Source organism: Myodes glareolus, chromosome 20 (assembly GCF_982192425.1).
Source record: "Myodes glareolus chromosome 20, mMyoGla1.1, whole genome shotgun sequence".
In the NCBI taxonomy this organism is placed as follows: Eukaryota; Metazoa; Chordata; class Mammalia; order Rodentia; family Cricetidae; genus Myodes; species Myodes glareolus.
The window spans coordinates 13,676,929-13,703,110 of record NC_142045.1 but is presented as its reverse complement, the minus strand read 5'-3'; the positions used below and the strand labels follow the sequence as shown (position 1 = coordinate 13,703,110).

Below are 26,182 nucleotides of genomic sequence, written 5' to 3'. Positions count from 1 at the left end.
CAACAGCCCCTGAGAAGGAAATCAAATACTTAACCAACCAAACTAAAAGAAAATAATCTAATAGAAAAAACCCTGGATGTAATGTAGAAGTGATCTGTTAGTTCCTCTGCATCAACTTTCCAGGAGATTTTTAAGTATAAACCTCCTTATGAAATAACAGTAACTGTGCCCTAATGACCTTGACACCTAAGGGACAATTTCTCTGTAACTGCTGCTCTAACACTACAAGTAGGCCTTTAACCATGAACACCACTTTACTGAAATGATCAAATGTCTGCTATCTTCAGGGAGCCACGTGGACTGAACTCCTAACGTAATTCCAAGCAAATATGAGTTCTGTAATCTTGGGCAAGTGACTTATTTTCTCAACATCTTATCTTCGTTGTTCACAAACTGTGGGTAATAGAGCTCTTACCTCCTCTGGTGGTTGTGAGGATTATAGGTGGGCATGGGCTTGGCACTAACACTGGCCATGTATTAGATTCTAGCTTATTCCAAAGTAGACAATTTCACACATAAAACTTACTCAACAAATACAGAGGTGAATGAACCAAGGGATTATTACTATGCAGTTGAGGATTGCCTATGGTAAACTTGTTCCCAAGAGACTATTCTGACTGAGGGAAGAAAGTTAACTTCTAGTGCTTACCCGATAATCCAGTGTAACCCAATGATAATAAAAATTCTCTGTGCTCCCCTTCATTCCTAAAGTAACAGATTCTAAGTAACTACAGAAGGAGATTAAAGAGGTTCAAATCACTTTTGCATAGCTTAAAAAAAAGGCTTCCTATACGCCAAATGTAAAAATGGCCTTGAAAAGTAAGACTAATAGTGCGATGCCAGCCAGGCTGTGCTTGCAGCTTAAATGAAGTCCTTACGTTTATATAGTTGAACTATGAAATTAAATTTCAGCAAATAAGATATGCTATTATTGAGTGTGTATAAATATTCTATTATCTTAAACTTGAAACTCACAATATTTTAAATGTAATAAAGTATAAAATCATACCATCTTTAAATGTTTCAGAGGAAAAAATTCTTGTAGAAATACCTATTGCAACAATCTTAACACTCTAACAACATATAAATAATATATATGTACCTTAATCTCCTACAAACTGCCTATATAAGATAAATAAAGTTTTTATTAAAGATTCAAATAACATTTAGACTGTTTAAAAGTACCAAGTTAGACTTAAGCAAAGACACATTAAATAATAAACCTTAGCACATCACCAAAATTTAAAGCAACTCTTTTGACAATACTCTTTGAGACAGTGGACTGATAAATATATGAATGAGTAAAAAGCTACATACATAATTCTGAGCTGCTGAAATGTATTTTATTGTAATAGTGTGGTACTGTGAGAAATTACATTGTTTTTCACACAAAAATCTAGCCTACTATAGCCTTAAAATTTTGTCTGCAAAATTTTAAAAATGCTTTTAATCTTGTGTCATACTCAAAGCAGGTGAAATATTATCTTAAAGCCCCCAAATATAACTTTTAAGAAGGGCAAAAAAAGTTCCTCTGAAATTAGAGAGTTAAGTTTCCCCAAATCCCCTTCCCTCAAGAAGGCTGCATTAAATCCTGGTTATGACAACAAACTAAGCAAACCAAAGTAGCACGGTGACAGGTCTAGAGAAGCCTTGGTTCCAGTCCTTCGGTGACTCCAGCCATGTGACTGTATTCTGAGTGGAATGTGTAAGCTGACTTCTAGTGTTGGTGTCCTTGGTCATAGGCAAGAGAAATAACTGTTCTGAAGTAAAAATCGGATATATCTAAGGGAAGAATAGCATCCACTAAAAGTTTCGTCCATGTTTATATTTTGTTCTAATGAATCTTGTTTTTAAAAAGCAAGGCAGTGGCAAGTTTTCTAAAATGCTGAGCTGCACAGAAATTTTACTATAAAAGAAATTAAGTCCTTTAAATTTCCACAAGGAAACTACTTCTCTAGATTTTAGAGATCTCCAAGAAAAAGGACCTTTCTATAATTTGCATTAAGCTTCTGGCATTAACTCCTTTATACCTGTTCTAAATTCATTTGAAAATTCCTCTATTTTTCAACTGGCTATGAGTAAGGAAGCAAATGCTTCATCCATTTCTTTATTTCTGTCCCTAGCATGGCACTGGAGGCACTATGCTTGAATTCATTCATTCATTCATTCATTCATTCATTCTGCAAATACCTACTGATTTGATTACTCACTGCTATATAGTGTAAGAGGAAGTAGGCTAAGTCATAACCAATGAAAATGCCTTGCCCAGACAACTTTTAGTAGGATGATAAAATATTAGGAAATCAGTAAAGAAATAGTAAGTTCCTATTCTGACAATAGAATTCAGAATAAGGGAAAGACAGAGCAGGAATCTACTGTAGTTTGGGGAAGGAGAGTTTAGAGTAAGCCAGGTTTTGAAGGAATCAACCAAACTGGGAGAGGGGAGATGAAATAGGACAGGTAAAGAGCTGAATTTGTAAAATGGTCCCCAAAGCAGGAAGTATCTTAGATTAGAAAATCAAAAACTAAGGATAAGGTGGGAGCCATTCAGGAAGTAGGGAACAAACTGGTGGGATTAAACAGTATAAAAGTAAGAGGGTCATGACATCTAAACATTGGTGATGGCCAGTCTTTTTCTTACGTAAACTAATCAAAGTTTTGAACATAATATTAAAGAACCACAGTCAAAAGACCTGGACTATAACCTGATCTGTTACAGGTCATATGACCTTGGGCAAGTCCTAACCCAACCCAAGCCTTTTCTACTCTCAGTAACCACTGAATCACTCTAACAACTGAGACTACAAAGATAAACAATATATAGCTCCTGCTATTATGGACTATCCTTTAAGAGAGAAACAGCTATAAGAGGAAGATCGCCAAGACCCTGCAAAGGATGACGTCTGAAAGTTGATGCAAAGCTACTTTAGAGGAGAAACAAGGGCACTAAGAGCTGACCAGGACAAGTACAAAGCAGTGAGCTCTAGCTAACGATGGAAGGAATTTTAAAAACAGCAATAGCATCACTCATCTCAGCACAACTGTGGCACTGAACACCACAATTACAATGGACCTCAGGACAGAACAGACAAAAACTAATTTTTCCTTTTCGTTAAAAAAAAAAAAAAACCAAACAACCAGGGTGCTGGGGAGATGGTTCCACAATTTGGAGCATTGGTTGTTCTTCCAGAGGACCCGGGTTCAATTCCCAGCACCCACATGGCAGCTCACAACTGTCTGTAGCTCCAATTCCAGGAGATCTGACACCTTCCCACCAAAGTACATAAAATAAAGTTAAAAAAATTTACAAAAAATCTTCTCCATAGCTACGTGCCAGTTGAAACACATGTCGTATCTTTCCCAGCAAACAGCAAATGTCCACAGTCATCTAGAAAATATATTTACAATCTTGTTTTCCCAGTACTGACTTATACATGGCTCACTCAAACCAAAGCACCCTTTTAATCTGCTGCAAAAGCAATTAACCCCATATAATTTTCCTTTGTTTGGTTGCTTCTTCCTTAGTTTGTAATACTCTAGTCATGACACTGTGTTTTTCCCATTGGTATTGCTACCCTACCTCTCTGTTTACTTTAAAAGTTACAGTAAAATAAGACCATATTAACTTGAACTATAGAGGAACAAGATTTTTCTGATGCCAGAAAAGTTTTTCATTTAAAAAAAAAAAATCAAACAAATCTTTAATAACCATGGCGAGCAACGCACATTCAAAATATGGCCTATTTATTTACAGTATATAATGTGTATTCAATATTCTAATTTACATAGTATGCCTACTAACTATAAATGTGCATGTTTATGGATATAATCTTAGGAAGAAATCTTGACTTCAATAAAAACTAAAATTCTATTAAAAACTGTCTAATAATATCTATCAGCTATAATTTGTCACTTGTTTAAAACAAGTGCATTGCTTTTTACTCAATAGAGGCATCATTTTTTCATTCTTTGAAATTAGGAACGAATTAAGTCACAGATGATGCCTAGAAGGAGAAAACATACAAGCTCCTGTTTTTACTACTTACACATGGGGTGAAGAAAATGAGGAAACATTAAAAAATCTCAGACCAAAAAAAAAGGTCATTTCTTGGTAATGACCATGTTATCACTTCTCCACGATTCTGCACTGAACCTTTCACTTAATGAAAACTTTAAAATGTATAAAATAAGTTTCGTGAAAGTTTCGCGCGCACTTTAATCTTAGTCGTAGAAAACAGAAAAGGACTATTCTCTGAGAGGCAATGCTAAACTTATTGTTAAATATTATCTACCCTTTAAAAATGGCGCGCGGAAATTAAGTGTTATCATTTAGTATGACTCAGAAAAAGGGGAAAATATTTAACGCTCCTTCCTGTTCTAGCCAAACGTTGGAGGGGTTGCTTTGAGAAGGCTTTCACTCCACCGCCAACAAACCAACTCTTCACCTCCCGAGCGTTTCTGAGAAACACACACACTACTCTGCAGCGTCTTTCATCCTGTTCGAGCACTACCAACCACCTCCCCACTCTCTTTCTCAGCACACAGCTCTGGTCAGAACCTGGACTTTCTGCGGACCAGATTCTGAAGATCTGTGTGACCTTGGGCACGTCATTTACTTCTTTACTTTCCCCCACGAGCATCCCAAAGTGAAAGCGCTTGTGGGCACAGTTCAGAAGTAAAGCCCTCTGACGTCTGAGAGCGAAGAGGGACAAACCTTGCGAGTTCAGAATTAGCTCCTTAGAGAGGCCACATCAGGAAACTGGAACTGAGTCGCAACTGTCAACACGGGCTCTCTTCTTCTCCCCCCCCCCCCCCACAAAGAGCATAACCCCAGTCCCGGCGGCAGCCGACGGCCGGGCTCCGACGCTCGCTCCAGGCCCTGCACAGCTCCAGCCTCACCTGCCGTGGACCCCACCCCAGCACATCCGCCCCCTCGCCCGCCCGCCCGCCCGGGACCCGGGAGGCCGACCTCACCCTTCTCCTCCGCCCGCACCCACAGCGGACTTCCTGGAGGTGCCGGGCCAGGCCGGGCAAGCGGCATTTACAAACCAGCTTTACGCAGCTCGCGTAGAGACCTCGCTGACGCCCAGAGGGCCCCGCTCCCCGCCCGCCCGCCCGCCCGCCGGCCAGAGCCCAGTCCCGGCGCCTCCGCCTCGGCCTCCGCCTGATCCCGGGCCGCCTTGGCCGCCCGCGGAGCCATGCGGATCCGAACCGAGAAACCTCTCCTTACCGGCAACTGAGGCACGGACTTCACTTCCCACCTTTGGAGCCCTCTTCAACTCCCGGATCAATTCACTCCGGCGACGCCGGAAGGACCCGAGAGGAACCAGGCGTTGTCCGGAATCCAGCCCAGCAGGAGCCGCGCAAGGCCCGATGGGGATTCGTAGTTCCGCCCGCCGTTTCCGTCAGCACTTCCTGACATCCGAGGACCACATTTCCCAGAAGGGCAAGCGAGAACGCCTAGGGCGATGGGTGGGGACTCGGCTAGCAAATCAGAACAGAGTTCCCTGCCTTTACGAGAGGAAGGGAGACCGAGAGAGGGAGAGCGCCCAGAAACGGAGGAAGGGCGGGGCCGACTCTCACCTGAACCAATCCGAATGCAAAGCCGGCCCTCGGACGCCACGCCCACCGATGGGCGGGGCTCGTGGATGGGTGGAAAGGAAAAGGGCGGGGGACCGAGGTGGCGGAGCAACCGGCAGCCGGGCTGGGTGCCTGGGTGGGCGGCCGAGGAAACCTCTGGGGACCGGAGGGGTGGAGGAAGGAGGGTGAGAAGTGGGCTCGGCTGGGGCCGGAGCAGCACGATCGCCCCCCCAGGACAGCCCACCCGGTGTGCACCGGACCAGCCGGTGAGAGGGCTGAGCTGGACCTGAGAAAGCGAGCGCCAGGTGCGACGCCGGGTTGGGAAGCGGGGGGGAAGCGGCCCGAGAAGCCGCCGCTGAGAGACCCTCGCTTCGCGCCGCCTGCAGCCCGGGCTGCGCAAACGGCGGAGGGAGGAGCCGGAGCTCGAGGTTCGGCCAACTAGACGAGGGGAAGGCGGAGCTTGAGTCTCAGGAGGAGCCTGGGCTCAGCCTGCTCGGTAGTTTCCCCGGAGAGAGGCAGGAGCAGCATCCCGAGCGATCGCAGCCCCGCCGAGCATCCTCTCCAGCATCCCGAGCCCGGGATTGCACGGGTGCGGGAGGTAAGCGTGGGTGCCCCTGACCGGCGCCGGGCACACCGCCCCGGGGTGAAAGGCATCTGACAATAGGAACACCAGGGCAGAGCTGGAAAAGTGCTATGTTGGTTTAAGATAGCGGTGCAAACCCTTTCAGGGGGAAACGATGTACAATTTTGGAGTTTCGTAGGGAGAAAAAAAAAAGCCAAAGATAACTCCGTCTGAGCTATTAAGGGCGCGGTTAGTGGTTTTGTTTTGAGTTGCACCATTAAAACTGCTCTGGGAGATCGCAAGATTGGAGAAAGCCCTGTTAATTGAGAAGCAGGTGAACGGCGCCTAGGTAGGTGCGTAGTTGGTAAAAAGGCAAAAAATGCCATTGATATAGAATGGCTTCGGAACTATTTCACTAGGAAAACAACTTTATTCTCTTCAGTACGTGCCGCTTGTGTTGGCTTATCAGATTGTTCTGCTACGGACCTGTTATCCAGGGCGATTGTATTTCAGGTTCCTGGGATTGCAAAAGATCTGGATTACAGAAGCCAATAATGAGACAGAATGGGTTCGGGTTGAGCCTATCATTAGTGTAACTTTTACCGCAATAATGAGAAAATAAATTTAAATAGGCGGTTAGTTCGCTTTCCTTGCTGCTGGCGCTGGAATATTGAAACAAAGACCTGGATTCAGCCTACAACAGGAACATATGGTGTACTTCATCGCTGCTGCTTATTCTCTCGTTTGTGTCCGGCAACGTTTGTTGGTCTTTTTAAAACAGGAGTCCAAGCGAAGCTGTGTGGAGGAGCTTTCCTCTGTTGGAGAGAGCAGGTGTAAAATGATAACTTTTAGTATGTTATACTGGGTTCCGACTTCAGAGATATATCATATCATATAATAATAGTTCATTCTCATCATGTGTATACTTTTTGAAATGCAAGTATAATAAATATGGGTGGAATTATGCAGTAATCCTTGGTGAAGGTAATAGTCGTCCCTACCTCTGTGTAACTAGGACAGATTACAGCCTTTTTCATTTGAAAAAGTAATAAGAGTCTGTCATCTTAGTTCATTTTTTTTTGTCGTTACACAGTGCCCCAGATTAAAAATCTATTAATCGCAGTGCCATATTGCAGCATATTCTGCTCTAAGATGCCTTTATTGTGACAGTTGATTGCTCCATGGGGTGCCAGAATACTTTAGATTTTTTTTTGTTTTAAGAATGGTCAATAAGGTCCAGTAACGACCTTCTTTTTTCTTCTGCTGTCGTGCTATTCTGATTTTCTTTAGGATTTGGAATTCTGTTTTTGTGATGCACACAAAATGAAAATGAAGTGGCTCAAAGGTATTCTCTCGGTGGTTTAGGCTTCAGTCCTGCAGAGTGCTGGTACTAATGAGAAATCTACATCACTAAGTTAATTTAATCCTTCCCTCCCACATTCTCACATGCCAAAGAACTGTAGGCACAGAAAAAAAAATCTTAAATAAAAATAAACACCAACAAAAATATCTAGGTTTAGACTGAGCAGATCAGGTAAGTATGAGAAGAAGCAAAGTGCTTGTAGGACAGCAAAAGCTGCAGAAGCCACTGAACTTTGCAGCCACAGTCTGCTGGATGCTGTCTTTGGTACCCTCCTAGAGACCTGTCAGTTGGTATAGCCAGCTAACTGATGTGGTCTCCAAACCATGATTGGGGAAGAGAAAATACAGTCTGACAGTTTAGTAACTCTTGGATAGGATCCTGCTTGCCCTTGTTATTTGTGATGTAGATGCATAGTCCTGAGTCAGAGTCTTAACTGTGAAGGCGCCACTGCCGGTTCCTTTGGAAACCGAATACCTGTTGTCTCTAGGTCATTCCCTGCACACAGTGATCATAGTCATGATAATAATATACAAAATATTAATATGTTACATGACTGGTAAAGAAGGTCTTTCGGAGCCTTTACTAGGAGGACCTTTTGAAGGAATTTTTGATGGATATCAGTCAGTAACCAAGAATATAATTGACAAAAAGCATCTGAAATGGAGATGCATGTTGAAGCTTCCCTACTATGTACATCACAGGTCTGAGATGTCATAAGCCTACACTCTCATTGAGAAAAACGAGACTGAGATTTTAAAGGACCCCGTCTTTCCTTTGGATCCTTTTAAGAATTCAGTGGACAAGACCGGGTTCCTGTGTCACTTTGGGAGTAAGAAGACCATATTTCTATATGACAGCAAATCATTAGCAAAATCATAGTTGGACAGTATCTTTCACCTTGAACTCTTCATCCAATTTCATCGATGCTCGCATTCTATTTCAATTAACCAGAAATGTTAGTGTTGGGAAAGGCCACTCAATTTGTATCAATTCTGTTTATATAAATTTATATACAACTGTGATTGAAAAGTAGATTATTTATCCTGCTCATCTCACTTTTTCCTGCATATGCATAGCTATGAGTGAGTATATGGTCTGATAGAAAAATCCAGACAGCAGCGTGCAGACTCTCTCTGTATACGAATTACTTGGAGGTGACTCCTTTAGCCATAAGACCTGGTTAATTTCAAAGAGGGTTATCTTTCGGACCCCTCTTTAAATTTAAAACTCCAACTCTTAAGCCTACTGAGTAAAAGTAAATTGGAATACATCTGCAGCAGAAGGTTTGGTGGCTGTCATTGACAGAATAGGAAAAGGACTTTCAGGTTCAAAGTCAGATGGTATTGTTGTGGACGGGAGACAGGGAGATCGATTTTTAAAATGCTTGTGAAGCATACCCAGGGCGTGAGAGAAAAGATACTTGATGTTTACTTGACGTTTTGGGTTAAATTCATGTAAGAGAGTACCGTCTTCTTTTCTCAGCCCCAAATTTCTGCAGACCTACATCCATAATGCAGACATTACGTTTTTACGCTGTGAGTCAGTCACTAAGCCATTAATACATTAAACTTTGAACAGCTTTAGTTTGTAAAGGAAGAACCAATCCGTCATGGTACTGTTGGAACAAAATTTTTTAAAAGAAATGAAAACTAAAGTGGTGTTTATTCCCTTTAACCAAGTTACTTAGATGGACAATCAATATAAATAAGAACCAATAGTTTTGATTTTTACAAAATTTCCTAAGGTTAAATACTGGTTTGGGGATCCAGAGCAATTGTCTATTCAGATAAGGATTTGTTTTGCTGTTTTAGTCTCACAGCTAACATTTTCCATATTCCATCCTTAAAATCTGGGTCATTGTGCATTTTCTGCTTTTATAGGATGTATAAATAATCATTTTCATGCGTGTAGAACCTTATATTTTTATTGTCACTCTCAGTCCTGGGAGCTGAAGCTAGGTCCTCAGGTGTGTTAGGTAAGCACTCTACTGCTGAAATGTTAACTCATTAAGTATGGGATTTGAAATTTTCTCAGGCTTTGCTTTGGTTTGGTTTGATAGGATGTTATTAAATTGCTTAAGCTACTCTTGAAATTTTGATCCTGCTGTCTTCACTTCTTCAGGAGGCGTGGGTCTCAGAAGCTAGAGGATTAGGCTGCCCAGGCCAGGTGCCTCCTTCCTAGCTCATGTTACTGTTGAGCAAATTCTATCAAGGTCAGCAGAAGGAAACTGCACTGTGGCCACCAGCTTAGTTAGACATGTTGTCCAGTACTGTAACATAGACAGTGAGGTAATTGTGCTTTCATAGATAAGACAGTTGGTCCCACCGAATGGTTACTGTGTAAGTTAGCTATTCTGAAAAGGGCTTTGTTCTGATGTGTTGATTCGAGCCAGATTTGATTCACTTTGTGAGCTGCAAAATTTCATCTACAGTTTTGGGTGGCAGCATTTCTGAATTCATTCCAGAGGCAGGGAATATGGGTGAGAGGCACGGCTCTGCCAGAAGATGTTCCCGAGGTGAAGATTTCCCAGCCAGGGAAGCCTGTGGCTCATCCATTGGCTGAGGAAGACCTTTGCTAATGTCTTCCTTTTAAAACCAAATTTCATTGTGTAAAGTCTGAATTGGTTCTTCAGCTTCTCTAGTTATTTTTTTCTACCCCACCCTCAGAAGGAGGAAAGAGGTCCTCCTGTGTTATTTAAGCATTTGTAGAGTTGGTGTTAGGTACTTTTGACTTAACATTTTAGAAAAATATATTGTGTCAGAATTCAAAATTTAGTAGATTTTTTTTTATCTTTTGTTACTAGACACTTGGTGAATGCTAGTTAATTGTAACAATTCTTTGATAATGAGATTAATAGCAGCAGCTCTTTAGCTGGCTTGTGTTTGCACTTAGCCAACATTTGCTAGTATGCTGATAGGAATAAATTAGCTTGGAAATGATTAATCTTCCCTATTCCTTTGACACTCTCATGCTTAGTACTGTGCTCCAGACTGCTCACTGGGTTCATAACTATCTTTTTCATCAGATATTCAGGATATTTCAGACTAATACTGAGCGTCATTGGCTTTTACATGTGTGTTAAATCCTCGTATATAGGCCATATTTAATAGTGGTAGTATGTTCAGCTATTGGTTAAGCTTATTGTATCCACACTTAACTTTGCTTAAACATCTCATTTAACACTGAAACCCAACTGCCCCAACAGTTGACTCTACTGAGCTAAGAATAGTCATTGCTGTCTATTGTTGCATTTTGGAGTGAATACAGCAAATCCTGTCCTTAACCTCCGCCTAACATGGTATACATGTTGTAGCTAGGAATTCATCGCTGGATGCCATTTAAAGCCCTTCCACTTCTTGCCTCCCTAATTCTTTTTTTTTAAAGATGTCTTTTGCTTATACTACCCCCAAATGCATGTGTTTGTGTCCATGTGTGTGTATTTTTTCTTACCTATAGAAATATTGAAAAATTAGATGCAAATAATATGAGGCTTCATCTGTACCAGAATTTAGTCCTTAAAATAGAACATTTGTTCTGTTTTGGCAAAATGGTTGCATCAAGAAGGCCAGAGTAAGAATGCCACATGTGTTTGTTACCTTGGAGTTGTCATCAGGAAGGGAGAAGTTCTGAGACCTTGCTCAGTTGTGACCTGCATTGCTTGGCTAGGGAAGCTTGCATGGCCTGTCCACTCAACTACTGTTTGAGCCCCTTTGTGATTTAGCCTCGGAGTCTTGTGCTGTAACTCCTTGCTGGCTTGTAATTAATGTGGTAAGGCAGAAAGGAATTTACTCTGCCTTAATAACCTCCTTTTTAAAAGTGTACTTATTGTTTTTCTCAGATGTATCTCAGCCAGCGTTATCAGTAACTAGCTAAATGTTCCAGGCTAAGATGTTAGTGAATGCCTCTCAATTAGTCCTCTCTCCTAGCACCTTGTTTGGACTATTGTTTTTCTGTTGTTTTGAAATGAGAAGACTTCACTGGGAAAGGTCTTATATTTTCCTCCACTTAACCTTAGCCAGAAATATAAGAAATGATTGATATATTGCCTGTATTTAATTTCTTTTATCCTTTATGTTAAGATAGCATTTCATGTGCCCCAGACTGGCCTGGTACTCAATATATGTCCAGAGATTACCTTCAATCATGATCCCTCTGTCTTGACCTCCCAAGTGCTGGGTTTGTAAGTGTAGGCCATCACACAGCTGCCCATTGTTTGATAATCTAAGTTTTGTTGGGATATAGGTGTTTTAACACTGTTTGAATTGAAGAAGTAATTTATTTTATTTTTTCCATCTCTTAGTAGGATGCCATTATGAAGTGTAATATGCAGTATCATGTTATTACAAAGTATAATACTTGCCACTCACTTGAATTAAATTAGTTATTGAAGCATTTAATTGCGGTGCACCTCACAGAACAGTTTGAAATCCTTGACACAGTGTCTATGAGGTATGTTCAGCCTTCTAGTTAAGAAGCCTCTGTCTAGTAACTGGCTTAGATTCTTTAATTGCTTACTTGTATTAAATCATTTACTCTGTCTTGAACGCAGTTTAAATCATGCATAAGTCCTCTGCCATGTACTACCACATGAAAGTTGAATGAAATATTCCTACAGCCGCATAACAATGTTGTATTTTTTGTTTCAGGTAACTCAGGAAACTTAAAAAGTTATGAGGTCTTACCCAAAAGGTGCATACATGAACTCTGTCAGAAAAGGTCTTTGGTTTATTTCCTGTATTTAAAGTTTCTGTGTTTCTATGAAGAACTAGAGCCGTTGAAGTGGTTCAGCGGGTAAAGGTGCTGGCTGCCGAGCCTCAGGACCTGCTTTGGGTCTCTGGGCCTCACATGGTAGAAGAGGACTGACTGCTGAGAACTGCCCCCACCTACATACATGCATAGATACACATGCATACATGTATCCATATATCATGCATATAAAATGATAAAGAATTAATAGGAGATCCTGGGGTAGAATTTTTTGAGATCAGTCTCATTAGCTCCTGCTGCTCCCTAGCTTGCTGCATACCAGGGCTGACCTTGAGCTCCCCTCTTCCTCCTCCGTCTCCCCCCAGTGTTGGGATTATAGGCCTGTTCCATCCGGGCCTGGCAACTGTTTGTGTTCCACAAAAGAGAAAAGCAGATTAGAAGATTTAGAAATGGAGAAATAGTAACAAATTCACCAGTTGGTGGATGCCATTTTATCTGGCTGTTATTTGCCATCCTTTCTACACCGGTGACCGATGTCATCCTGAGCTCTGTTGTTTTGATCCTCATTCACTTGAGTGGGTAGTAGTTTTAAGGGGGAGGGCAGGTTGGGTAAATTATTTAAAAGTCAAGTGCATTTACACTAACAACAACAAAAAACATGTTAGGGCTGGGCAGGTGGCTTGGCGGGTAAAGGACTTACTAAGTCATTTTAAGGAGAGATTTCATGTCCACAGTGCCCGCATGAAGCTGAGAGCACTGTAGGTCTTTAATTTTGCTGTTCCTTCTACAAGATGGGAGGCAGAGGCAGAAGAACACCCACCCTAGGCCGCCTGCAGAACAGTGAGAAGCCTTGGCGTAAACAATCCGAGGTCATCTATTTATACAGGTCCTTCCACAGGCTCTGTGGCATCCAGTGCCTGCCTCGCCCTTCTTCCCACCGTCTACCACCAACACACACACCATTTAAAAGAAGGCAGATCAGTTCATAGAAACGTAAAACCAAATATTTTGCCAGGTATGGTGGCCATGCCATTAATCCCAGCATTGAAGAGGCAGAGGCAGGCGGATCTCTGTGAGTTGGAGGCCAGCCTGGTCTACATAACGAGTCCCAGGGCTACATAGTGAGACCCTGTCTTCAAAAATCAGACAAAAAACCAAGCAAACCCCAAAGAACTGTATGAACAAATGTCTCAATTACAAATGCTTTCAGCTACAAGTTTTAGGCAAAATGATATAAAACAACAGGATTTATTTTACATTCTTTATGTATTTACGTGTTTACCTATTTATTTTAAGAGCAGCAATCCAGGTGAGTAGATGTTGCTTTTCCTGCAGAGGCTCAACATTGTCTGTCAGGTTCTTTGACCCAGCAATTGCTCTCATTTTGGCGTAAGGCAAATCCTTTGCCTATCTGTTCAGGTATCCGATTCCAGGACAAGGATGAAAGAATGGGGAATGAAACTTTGGACCAAGAGATAAACGATTTCCTAAAGGCCTCCAGCATATATCTCCTGTGCACTGACTGACCACAGCCTGTTGTTGCTACAACCTAAAGGAAAACGGGGTATCAGGGACTTTTGGTGTATGAAGCCAAGGGATAGGGGATGGAACATGACCTAGGGGTAACTTTGAGTAATGTTAGCCAGATGACTCATTCAAACCATGTTAGCTTTAAATTTTACTCACATTCTTAGAAATTCAGTGCTTTCCCCAATGCCCACCTGGTACATTAGCAGTTTACCTTTCCCACACCAGCTTTTCATCTGGGTAATTAGCAAATTTCAAGTTACCAGGCAAAGGAAATCCTCAAAGGCTGATGGGCATCTCCAGAAAGCTACCTAGCCAGCAATCTAATACCTTTTCTGCAGTTTCTCACTGTGACATAGTCTGTAAAATTTGATGATTATACTGTGATCTGCCTTAATCCTGAAAATATTTAAGAATCTGTTTATATGACTGCATTCAATAATATGGGTCTGTAGGGCATGGTGATGCACACCTATCAGCCTAGTGTTCAAGAGGCTAAGGTAGAAGGGTTATGAGTTTGAGGCCTGCCTGAGCTCCATGACAAGACAGTAACTTATCGAATAAATAAATAAGTAAATGAGTGAATAATCCTCGATATTAGGATTGCTTTTAAGAAGAGTTGGAGGCTTGCTCTGCTGCCTGACAAAACAGAGTAAGCGATTGCTCCTTAGAGGGAAGCCCTATAAAATTTATCACCATAGAAAATGATGTTATCCACTTCTAAAGCACAGGATGTTGCCAGCGTCTGTGCAGTGATCACTACCTGCAGGGTGACTCATCTGTCCAGTGACACATCTTGGACTTAAGAGTTGTGATGAATTATTCTCGCAGATAGGAAAGCCTAAGGAGAATTCCACAGGGAGGAAATGAAAGCAAGTGTTACTAAACCTTTCACCTTAACTTAAAGATTCAGTTTGACTGATGATGCCAAACGTTCTCAGCCATATTGGTGTTGTGTTAATTTTAATCTCTGTGTTAATTCTTTACGCCCATTTTACTTTACCTATCTGGTTCCCTTATGGGAGTGGCTTTGGGGGAGGGGGCAAGAGTCCCAGTTAATGACCACATAAGTTTCTAAACTCTTAGTCATACAGTAACATGGGATTACTATAGGAAGATAAAACAAAAAGATAAGTTACTGCTTGTCATAATCTGTCAGCATAGTTAACAGAACAAGGCAGCATGCGGCACAATCACGTGAAAGTGGTCAGGTAAATCACAGCTCTAGTATGATAATGGTGTTTGAGAAACCGAAGGAGCAGGAAAAATTGACCTATGGGTAATCAAAGAAGGTCATAAGAATTTAGGCATTATGAATAATCACTTAACTGCAATGAATGGCAAGCTACCAACTTGTACCTCCTGGCCCATGACTTTCCTTTATAAATAAAGTTTTATTTGAACACAACTATTCCCTTTGATTTTCATGTTACTTTCTTACCGTAATATCAGAGTTAAATGAGGGATGTCCACACGTCTAAGGTGTTTCATATCTGCTCCTTTTAGCAAGTCTGCCATCCTCCGAATACATCAACTCTGTAGTCAGACAAAATGGGCTTTTTTATTACATTGTTATTGCTATATGATAATATCTTAATCAGTTTCTTTAAATCTTAGTATGGGGTGTATAATGGCTCAGCCTGTTTATTTTGATATAATATTTTACTGCACATAGCAGTAATTAATGCTCATTAAGCATTGCTTATTCAATTTCAAAGTTTATTTTGATTTATTATTTTAAGTGAAATCTCATTTAAAAACTCTAAAATTTAAAACTCTTAAATTAATTCCTCCTATGTCCTGGAAAAATGATCAGGAAAGTAGAAATGATATACTTTACCTGTGAAAAATTTGAAGAGCTGCATAAAATATTATATAGATATAAAATGAATTTAAGAGTCACAAACTAAATATATGAAGTCAATCTATACTTAGGATACAGTTAAGGTTAAATAATGTATTGTTTTAGGAAACCATGAGAATCAATTTTTAAAGAATAAAAATACTTTCTTAGAAACAAGAGGAAAATGGTTTAAATGGAATCATAATGATACCAGTATTACAAAAATAAAGGTTAATATGAGGTGCTGTGACTATAGAGCAACAGATTACATTGCCTTAATGTAATAGGCCAATCGTTAAAGAAAAAATGAAAACTCAGAACTAGAAAATCTGAATACAGACTCAAAAAGCAAAGATCTACAAGCAAGCAATATTGAAAAATAATGTGCTGTAACAAAGTGAAATTTAATCCAGATTATTGTAACGTAAAATTAAACCACAATCACACAGTAAAGATATTTACAGCCTGAATGCCTGTGGAGGCTGTGTCAGGCAACAACAGTTGCAAAAAGAAAAAGAAAACCATAATGCTTTCATAGTGGCATTTAGCAAACTAAGATAATTTTCTCAACTTTTTTATCTTTTACTTTATTATAAAAAACTAACTTTGAAATATGTTTAAAAAGTCACACCAAAATTATCCAGAACCAAATACTATATAACTTGGCAAACTTGTAAGCAGATACAATTGGAAATCAAAAGGGAAGCTGTAAAGTTTCACATTAAATTTACGTGTGTACCTACCACCAAAAGAAAAAAAAAACATGCTGGAATTAAAACTAGAAAAGCATACAGACTCTCATCCTTGTACATTGCCTGCACTCCTTCCACAATTTCTTATATGTGCTTCTCTTCATGGTACAATGTACACATATGTATATTCATTTACATATATTATTACCTATGTTCAGATGTCCCATATGAGATGGACTCATCAGGTTTCTACAGAATTCTACAAATTTCAGTGCTAAAATTTTATGTAATTCTGCAGAACTAAATGTAGTTTCTTAGTATCTGGAATAAGAGAAGAATATAGAACCTCTCAATTATGTTCACTCCTGTAATGAAGAAACTGGAAAAGGCAAATAGAAAATTTCTTGATTAGAAACAAATAATGAAACCTGTACTGACAGTTGAAATGAATTTTATATACACAAAACTCTAATGAACACACACAGAGAGTGCGGGACCTTGGAATACATAAGTCTAAATGGAAGGTGTCCATCAAATCCTCACAGAGTTCAGGGAATTCCCAAGAAGAGGAGGCAGAAAAAAAGTGTAAGAGTCAGAGAGGATGGAGGACATCAGAAGAACAAGGCCTTCTGAATCCACTAAACAGCATACACATAAACTCACCGAGACTGATACACAAGTACGGGGCCTGCACGAGTCTGCACCAGGGCCTCTCTGTATATGTAATGAATTTCAGTTTAGTATTTTTATGGAACTCCTAAGTGTGTGTATGAGCGAGTTTCTGATTCTTGAGCCTACCCTGGGCCCTTCTATTGGTTTGCCTTGTTATTTTTATTTTATATTTTATTTTCTAATGTTTTGTTGTTATCTCTTAGAAGCCTGTTTTTTTTTCCTAATGTGAGACAAAAGGGAGTGGATCATGATGGGGGGGTGGGGAGGAACTTGGGGGAGTAGAGGGAGGGAAACTTAATCAGGATGTATGGTATGAGAAAAAAATCTATTTTCAACAATTGGAAAAGATAGAAAACATTATTGGAAATTTGAGAAATCAAACGGGAAATCAAAATGAGAAACTGACAATAGAATAGCTTAAATGAAAAGGATCAGTAACAATCATTGACTAAATTGAAAACTGTGTTCTGGCCTCGAAATTCTAGGCTTCACACACCCACTTTGATAAACACTGTAATCATTTTTCAGAACCACAAAATTAGCATGTGACCCCAGTAATAACACTGGACCTGTGTACTCAAGAGGATTTGGGAAACAAGTCCACATAAAAGTTGACTCATGGGCAAATTAAATAGATTTCTATACAGTGGAGTGTTATTTGACCATAAGAATGAGTGAAGTGTTGGCAGATGCTAACATCAGTAACCATTCAGAACATGTCCACCAAACTGTGAGATACAATAGACCAATTTTACAGGGAATCTCTAAAAAAGGCAAATCCATAAAAACACATAATTAGTGATTGGTCAGGGGCATGGAAATTGACTGTTACTAGCGTGTTCCTTTACATTGTAAAGGAATGCCCAAAACAGAAGAGATAATGATGTTTTCTTAATTTCATGAACCTGTCTTTTAAAACTGGTTTTATTATAAAAAACATTTTGATGTGGAGAATGAATGTGAAAGACAATTGATGCTACCCTCTGGCTTCTGTATGCACACATGCACATTCATGTAAACATGTACAGCACATGTGTGTACACACAAAATGGAGTCAGGAAGGAGAGAGCAGTGGACATTGTTGCCCCTGTTCACTTTCTCCCGCCTTGTGCTGGCCCCCAGCCCGTAGGTTCCTTCTGACTACATTTAGTTTGAGTCTTCCCACTTTAACGAAGACGGCTTCAAAACTTTCTTATAAACATGGCGACAGAGCTTGTCAAATTGATGGTCCTAAACCATCACAATAAGTTTGCCATGCCCTGCCCTACTGCACTCAGTGACAGGAGGCCTTAATAGTACAGTCCGCAGGGAATCACAAAGGACTTTGTTTATGATTCCTAATCCCTTAGCTCAGCATACCTAAGAACAAAAGTAAAATTTTCTCTGTTGTGAAAGGACAATGCATAGCACCACAGAAAATAAGAAATAATACTTTGTTGCCCACATAATCAGGAATTCAAGATTAAAGTGGTGAAATAAGATACAAATGTTTGCCGCTGTTTTGTTTAAAGGCACTTAGATCTTAGAAATAATTGGGTTTTTTGTTGTTTTCTTTTGTGGTTTTTGGGTGTTTTGTGTTTTGACATAGGGTTTCTCTGTGTAACAGCCCTGGCTATCCTGGAACTTACTCTGTAGACCAGTCTAGCTTCCAACTCACAGAGATCCTCCTGTCTCTGCCTCCCGAGTGCTCACTTACACTGTGCCACCATGTACACCTGCAGACAAATTATTATTGTATCAAATTGTTATAGTGTCAAAAACCAGGAACTAACACTGGGATATTGAAAGGAAAAAAAATTAATAACAACCTGGCTCTATTTTCAGTTTCTTACAGTAGGAGAAGGAAAACTCAGATTAAAGGTAGTCTCTTTACCATGGGAGCAAGCAACTAAAAATGGAGTTTGGGAGTTATTTTTATGATCATGGGAAGGGTATATGTTATGGGTTTATGGTCAGATAGTTAACATACCACAAAACATGGTCAGTCAATTCTCAGAGCAATGGAAACACGTTACAATGTGTAATCTACAAGATTATTGAGGGAGAACCACTCAAAGGGGTGTCCTCTAGCTAAGGACATAAGCAAAGTCTAACTTTTTTTTTTAACTAAAAAGAAAAATGGAGTCAGCTGTTCCCTAAAACAAATAAAAAACAAACTGCTACTATCTTGCTTTTAATGGGATTAGAAATTAAATTTGATGTCAAATAAATAATTATTATGAAATGGGGTATCTTGTGGTAGAAAGAAAAACAATAATGTGAGAATGTGCCTGGTCAGTTATACCAGATCAGTAGAAAAGAGGAGAAAATATAAAAAATATTAAATTCTTTTTTAAAATAATTTAGTGTGTGGGCATAGGCGTGTGTGTGTGTGAGTGTGTGTGTGTGAGAGAGAGGCATGCTTGCCAGTGTCTGCAGAGACCAGGAGAGGGTATCAGAGCCTCTGCAGCTAGCGTTCTTAGCTTTTGTGAACTACCCCATGTGGGTGCTATGAGCAGAAGTGGGGAACTCTCGAAGGGCAGCAAGCATTCTTAGCCTCTGGGTCATTTCTACAGCCCCCTGATTAAATGCTTTTCTACCAATGATTAAGTCAATAAATGCTTTTCACATTCGTAGAAGATAAGATTAAAAACAAAGAATAAGAATATGATCAAAGCAGAATAAAAAGAAGCGTTAAGCCAGTGTCAGGCTTACAAACAAGTTATTACAACTATGCATGGTTGAGGCCCTTCCTAATTTTAAATACACGGTTTTGCTTTGTAGTATGGGCTATAGTTGAACATACGATCCTCCTGTCTCAGCTTCTGGAACGTTGTGATTACAGACGTACACAAGTGCCTAGCCTTAGTTTGTTGTTGGAAGTTCAAAAACTCAGCATTTATTTTATCTTCCAATGAGACTGGGTATCACATCCCAGACTGGTGTCTGACTGAACATGACCTTGAACTTCTTATCTTACTGCCTTTTGACTCACGCTGGAATTCCAAGTATGTGCTGCCAGATCCATTAATAGAAGCTAGGTATTCCATCCAGGACTTTGCGCCTGCTAGGTTAGCACCCTAGAATCCTGCTATGCAGGTTTAAAGAGACAACATGAAATAAAGCAATACCAGGGGAAGGAAAGGGAATGCAAAGAAGTCATATATAAAGGTTAATTTCAAATTTTATATAAGACAAGGCAGAATTCAAGACAAAAAGGTTGAGTTTCATGAAGAGAGTCATTCGTAGCGGTGAAGGTGTATTACAGTGTGAAGACACCATAACATTGAGCCTGTTTGTACAGCCACTAAAGAATTAAAGCCTGAAACAACTTGAAAAATAAGCATGACCACGGATGTTGGTGTCAGATCTGCATTTGGACAGGTGGAAGTAAATGAGCCCACAAAGAGACTGCATCGTTCAGAATGAAGACGAGAACACGAGCTAGTGATGAGGCAGAGGAGGAAACATTGTGGTAAAAGTGATGTTGGTCCAAGGAAAATGTGGAATGAGGATTCAGCAACATTTGTCTTTACATCACTACAGAGCAGGAACCCACGGGTGAAGTGTGTGTGGCTCCTGTTTGCCACCTTCTCCACCACGCTCTGGTCTTACACTCAGCAGGTGCCTTGCCTATGAGTTTCATTGCCGATGGGCTAGGAAAAGCTGAGGAAGCATGGCCGTGGACGTTGTGAATGAGCAACGAGTGTAGAAAAATTTGTAATTCCAAGTGGAGAAGACGATAAATGTGCTGTTTGGTGAGTTTTGCCCATAAAAACATGTTTATAAATTTAGATAAAAAAAGGGGACAGTTATGAAACTGAACCTTTGAAGCACTGAGACCTTTCTGTCTTGAAAGGACAGTTCATCTGTCTGACAAAATAATGCTGCCTTGAGCATTTTTTTCAGCACGGTTTTAAAATTACCACTTGCTTTTTGATTAAAGATGTCAATCTCGATTGAAATACCGAGCTTCATTTTCTCTCATTGTGTTTGTGTGTATTTAGTACTCTAATTCATCCTGTTTGGAAATTTCCATATTTTGGTTTTGAATGCCTCTTCGCGTCCACAAAGCTTATTAAGACACCTGTGCTTCTCACGCTCAGAGTCATGCATCCAGTTCCCTAGCTGGCATGAATAATTATCACTGGAAATCATTTCTCATATGCAATGTGCCATGGTAATTGCTCTCTTTGCATTGTTACCCTGTGCTCTGCTGGGGCTGTAGCCCAATGGAAGAGAACACGCCCAACATCCACAAAGTCCAAGGTTTGATCCCCAGCAGCAACAACACACACACTGAATATTTTAAGTGTTTTACCTCTTTTCCTTCTCATCAGCAAGACTTGGTAATCAAATCCCTTAGCAAGATCTTATCAGTCCGCTGGATATGGAATTCCCACGCAACAGTAGCCGGCGACACAGGATTAGCTCCTGAATCTAGCCAACGCGCGTGATGAAGTGTTCACCGTATTCATTAGCTCGTGCCTTTAGCCAGTTTCAGAAACTATTAAATTTAAGCAATGCGTCTACTTTTCTGTTCCTTGCTACTTAATCTGTGTGTTCAGACAAGTTAACAATGATTCAGTAATAGAAAGCAAAAGAAAAGAAGTGGAGAACTCTACGGAATTAGGAAAAGCAAACATACAGTGTTCTGATAGAAGTTCCCAGACAGGCATGGGGCAAGCGTGGTGCTCTGAGTGAGCTGGACGAATGCGGGACAGTCCTCCTGAATTCAAATGATGATCTTCATGTTTGAGGAAGAGCATAAATTCTTGTCTTTCCATTGAGGTGGGTGGGTGATGACACTGTCTCTTCAGGTTTCATACAACTTGTTTTGACAGAAAAAATAGTTGATGCTTAAGAAGTAAAATTACAGCTATTGGCAAAACAGCCACCCGGAGTGACTTATTTTCGGAGAAAGGAAACCAAAACTGAAGTTTTGCTTCCTCTCTGCAGCTGCATTTACTGTTTTTCCAGCTTTGAAAACAGTTCATGCAGAAATGCTTGAGATGGGCACATGAACACATTAGACATTATATAAGCTTTCTCCTTTCGCACTTGAGCTCAGGAGGCTGAAGTTATTTCAGCCATGTGGTTTGACACAAGAACAAAATGAATATAAGGAAAATTAATGAAGCAGATGAGGCAACATGGAACAACGGGGTTATGCGCATGTTTTCTTGATACTTGTTTCTATGCTATGTGGAAGCAGTTCTTAGTATGGGAGCAGACAGTGAGAGGTTTTGGGGAGGCAGTAGGTACTGTATAGGGGGAAATTCAGAAAACAACCCTGTTTTTCAAGACAGTCCCTTTTCTATGACTTAAGCACCATGCCAATTTCTATACACCCAACTGTTACCCTCTTGGTTTTTATAATGTCCTTTGGGTCAATTATTAGAGCAATTCCAATTGTTATATTGAGGACGGTAACAGGAAAAAGTTGCCTAGGTTACCTCTGGGATCAACCTACACTATCAAGTTTGTGATTGATTTAGCCATGACAGGTCCTGCAATCGGACCATTCTTTCAATAGTAACTAAAGTCCTTTGTGTGTATCTGTAAACTGTGCAGATACAGCAGTGTTTGTGTCCAAGAGCTTATAATGGACAACTATGCATTCTCTTGCATTCTTAAAATTAGAAAAGTTTGAGAGCTTATTATAAATCTATGCCATTTAAAATACTAATAAAATCAATGGAGAAGAATTATAACTTCAGGGGAAAGGGTTCAGTTACTGAAGTCCCTTTTTGTGTTTTGCAAGCATGAGGACACAAATTCAGTTCCTAACCCCATATGAAAACCAGGAATGGCAGCATGGGCCTGCAGTCTCAGTACTGAGGAGGAAGAAGAGATGGAAAACAAGACCTGAGACTTGTTGGCCAGCTAATCTTATTGAATCAGTAAACACCAGATGCACTGAGATGTGCTGTTGCAAAATAGTAATAATAATAATAATGTGGAGGGTTATTGAGGGAAACACCTGATGTTGATCTTTGGTCTTCCCAAGCACTAGCACACATGCACATGAACCTGTCCATGCACGTACTTATGTACACATGAACCTATGCACACACACATACACACAATTCTAGTGTGTGGTTCAGACAGAACTAAGCAATATTAAAACACAGCAAGGTTATTTTAAATCTGATGCTCAGACTGGCAGCTTGGTAAGTGAAACCTGCCTCACCTCATTAAGCACACTTTGCAGAGTTTCTGTTTCAGAGAAAGCACTGTCTCTAGGTAACATATCCCCTCTCCAGGGCCACAGACCCTGCTGATGTGCTATGGTGACTCTAAGACACTTTCAACTTCTGAGTTTTTCAGGCTTTTGAGCCTACTAGGACATTTAAGATACCCCACACTAGTCAGGGGTTTGTGGTTATGAGAAACGCCTGATAGAAACAGTTTCCATGGAGGGAAGGTTTATTTGAACTCAAGTTTTAAGGCTTCAGTGGTCCAAAGTCAGCAGGCTTCATAGCTTTGGGACTGAGTCAAGGCAGAATTAATGACTGGGGGAGATGGGACAGTGGGTGCTGACCTCGTGGAGGTCCTGTAATGGCTCCTGGTAACTATCAGTTTGACAGAATAGAGGACTAACAAGGAGATGGACCACTGGGCATGCCTTGATTGAGTTAATTGAGATAGGAAGCCCTGCCCACTATGAGAGACACCATTCCCTCAACAGGATCCTGGACTATATAACTGAGGAATAGGGACTGAGCAGCAGCTCACCTTCACTGTCCTGTCTTCCTGATTATGGATATGGCGTGACCACTTGTCTCAAGTTCATGCCGCCTTTATTTCCTCACCATGATAAACTGTACACTTGAACTGTAACCTAGAATAACCCTTTCTCCCTTAAGTTTGTCCTTCTCAAAGTATTTTGTTATAGGAACAGGAAAAGAAATTAAAGTGGAGGGGACTAAGGACACTAGGAGTTAGGGGAGGGGGCTGATGTATACCCCATCCTGACCTTTTTCTCCAACTACAGCCCACCTGCTTGCTAACACCTCCCAATATCCCCAGTAAAGGCCAAATACGAAACACATGAATTTGGAGGACGTTTCATATTCAAAATGTAGCAATGCTGTTGAATTACTTACAAATGTTTTGAGAGTTCATATTTGGGTAGACTGAAGTAGACTTGTTATTAAGCACCCTGACTCAAATGTATCAGAAAAAAATTCTCAAAGCTTATTCTCCAGAACTAAGATTAAAGGTGGAACACCCAATCTTTTCTATTAATTTTCTCAAATGTTTTGCGCCTGTGAAAAAAAGAAGTAGGAAATTGGAGATTTCTATTAAGCCGTAAGGGAAATTGGAGATTTGTAAAGTTGCACGTATAAGCAATCGTTGAATTCATTTGTCAGGAAAGAATCAAGTTCATCAGATGTCAGAGCATGGTGCTAAACTGTTAGGTTCTCCATACCCTCCCTTTTCTTTTCGACAACGATTCTCAAAAGTCTTGGGTTTTCGTTCAGGGTGGGATGGGAGTGGGTGTGTCCAGTGAGATGCGTACATTAGCAGAGCCTTGGTACTGTTTCTAAGTCTACCTCATCTCCATTCCCTACTACAGACTGGTTATTTTGAAGAATATATCATATTCCCTGGGTGAGGGCAAAGATTGGGAAGCATATGTCTAATTCTTGCTTAGAACCACTATCACTACACTCAAAGGGAACAGTGTGGATCAGAAACTCGGTGTTCAGCTGAAGGATGGAAATGGGAAAAACTGAAAGCATCTTGTAAGTGACGCCACTGTCTCCTGCTGAGAAATGGTGGTGTTTGATTGACTGTTTGAGCTATATTTGGACCTAATCCTCAGGACATCAAATATTTAATAAATCATGACTTTTTAAAGAGGAAGAATAAATTTGTTTCTCCTTTGAAGTCGTATAAAATTTTATTTCAAGTTCCCTTTTCAGAGTTTACACTTCTAATAATTACGATTTAAAAAGATGGAGACTACCCCATTTACCTTTGTTTTCATCCTGTTTGAGAATTTGGGATCACCACTACAATTTTCACATCAGTTAATTAGGCGTGCAACCCAAGAGGGGAAAAAATGAATAAATGTTTTGAGTTACTGCAGGTTAACACAGATCCCCAAATGGATGAAATGAGAATATATCCACCAACTGAATCAAACATTATAACCAGACCATAGACAATAGAGATGCAACTTCAGTCACCGGAGTAGAGGGAAGTGGCCCTCAAAGACCTCTGCTGGTCCATAATTGTAAAATGCTTGCAGACATTTTGATTGTTTATGCAGCTAAAATACTTAAGCATCAATAAACACTCTGCTTTCTTCTCTGGGACAGATATTCTCCTACATTAGAGATCCCAGCATAAAGCTATGTTCTCTGACGTGTACAGAGGCTGTTCAAACTTGAATATTTTTAATAATCAACATAAAATGTCATTAAGGTTCATGACCCAGCTTTAAAGAAATCCACTATGCTGAACCTGTGTTTACACATCTGCTGAATGCTAGGAGTATCACTAATCAGGTAAATTCATTCAGGAAGAACCCACTTCTGGTAGAGCTCTGTTAAAAAAAAAATAAAAAATATATATATATAAAAAGATGTTCACTAAAACGCACCCATTATGTGCTAGATGCAGAGTAATTCACTTGTTGACTGCCACTCTATGGGGCTCTCAGATTTAACTAAATAAATCCCTTTTATTGTCTAAACCTTACAATGAATAGTATGTGCCCAATATAGAATCATGGGATTAAGTATTTGTCCAAGTCGTTCCCAACCTAGAATATTGCTTGATTCTGTATTGCCTAGAAGCACATTTCCTCTCCATATCACCTAGCTCTCCTAGTTTGCTTTCTGTTGCTCTGATAAACACCACAGCCAAAAGCAACTTTGGGAGGATAGGATTTATTTCAACTTACAATTCCCTATCACAGTCATCATTAAGGGACACCAAGGAAGGAACCCAAACAGAAATTGAAGCAAAGGTCGTGAAGAAATACTGCATGCTATCTTACTCCCTGACCATGAAGGAATATTGCATACTAGCTTGCTCCCTGACCATGAAAAAATACTGCATATTGCATACAGGCTTTCTTCCTGGCTCAAATTCAGCTTCTTTCCTATACAACCTAACCCTTCCTGCCTAGGGATGGTGACATCTACAGTGAGCAGTACCCTTCTAAATCAATTAGCAAGCAAGAAAATACCCTGAGACGTATACACAAGTCAATCTGTTGGAGGCAATTCCGCAGCTTCAGT

The 26,182-nt window shown here is 40.3% G+C and overlaps 3 protein-coding genes and 1 long non-coding RNA gene across 6 annotated transcripts in view; 1 reads left to right on the top strand and 3 right to left on the bottom strand.

Moving 5' to 3' along the window:
* Nucleotides 1–5,376, bottom strand: part of Pdcd10 (programmed cell death 10) — a 39,504-nt gene extending 34,128 nt beyond the window's left edge. The window contains exon 1 of one of the 2 annotated variants that reach the window (XM_048424853.2): nucleotides 5,231–5,376. The gene's annotated coding sequence lies outside the window, so the exon portion shown is untranslated. Of the gene's footprint in view, nucleotides 1–4,714; nucleotides 4,738–5,230 lie in introns of those variants that run through there. The other variant, XM_085682501.2, reaches the window with a different exon arrangement.
* LOC146890099 (uncharacterized) lies at nucleotides 5,288–6,528 on the bottom strand. Its single transcript, XM_087899386.1, has 3 exons — nucleotides 6,156–6,528; nucleotides 5,584–6,018; nucleotides 5,288–5,460 (listed from the first exon to the last, which is right to left on the bottom strand). Exons 1-3 carry the CDS (start codon nucleotides 6,526–6,528, stop codon nucleotides 5,288–5,290), a joined length of 981 nt encoding a protein of 326 aa, XP_087755512.1.
* The window catches only part of Serpini1 (serpin family I member 1), an 80,211-nt gene continuing 59,774 nt past the window's right edge, over nucleotides 5,746–26,182 (top strand). The window contains exon 1 of one of the 2 annotated variants that reach the window (XM_048424852.3): nucleotides 5,746–5,885. The gene's annotated coding sequence lies outside the window, so the exon portion shown is untranslated. Of the gene's footprint in view, nucleotides 5,886–6,012; nucleotides 6,179–26,182 lie in introns of those variants that run through there. The other variant, XM_048424851.3, reaches the window with a different exon arrangement.
* LOC125394136 (uncharacterized) lies at nucleotides 6,565–21,831 on the bottom strand. Its single transcript, XR_007230114.3, has 4 exons — nucleotides 21,574–21,831; nucleotides 15,181–15,275; nucleotides 13,495–13,761; nucleotides 6,565–6,957 (listed from the first exon to the last, which is right to left on the bottom strand). It is a non-coding gene; the product is annotated as an uncharacterized LOC125394136 (long non-coding RNA).

Coding starts and splice junctions, on each gene's coding strand:
- LOC146890099 (XM_087899386.1), bottom strand. CDS start 6,528: ATGGCATTTTTTGCCTTTTTACCAACTACGCACCTACCTAGGCGCCGT. Junction 6,019..6,155: donor CCGCACCCGTGCAATCCCGG/GCTCGGGATGCT, acceptor CCCCTCGTCTAG/TTGGCCGAACCTCGAGCTCC. Junction 5,461..5,583: donor TTGCATTCGGATTGGTTCAG/GTGAGAGTCGGC, acceptor CCATCGCCCTAG/GCGTTCTCGCTTGCCCTTCT.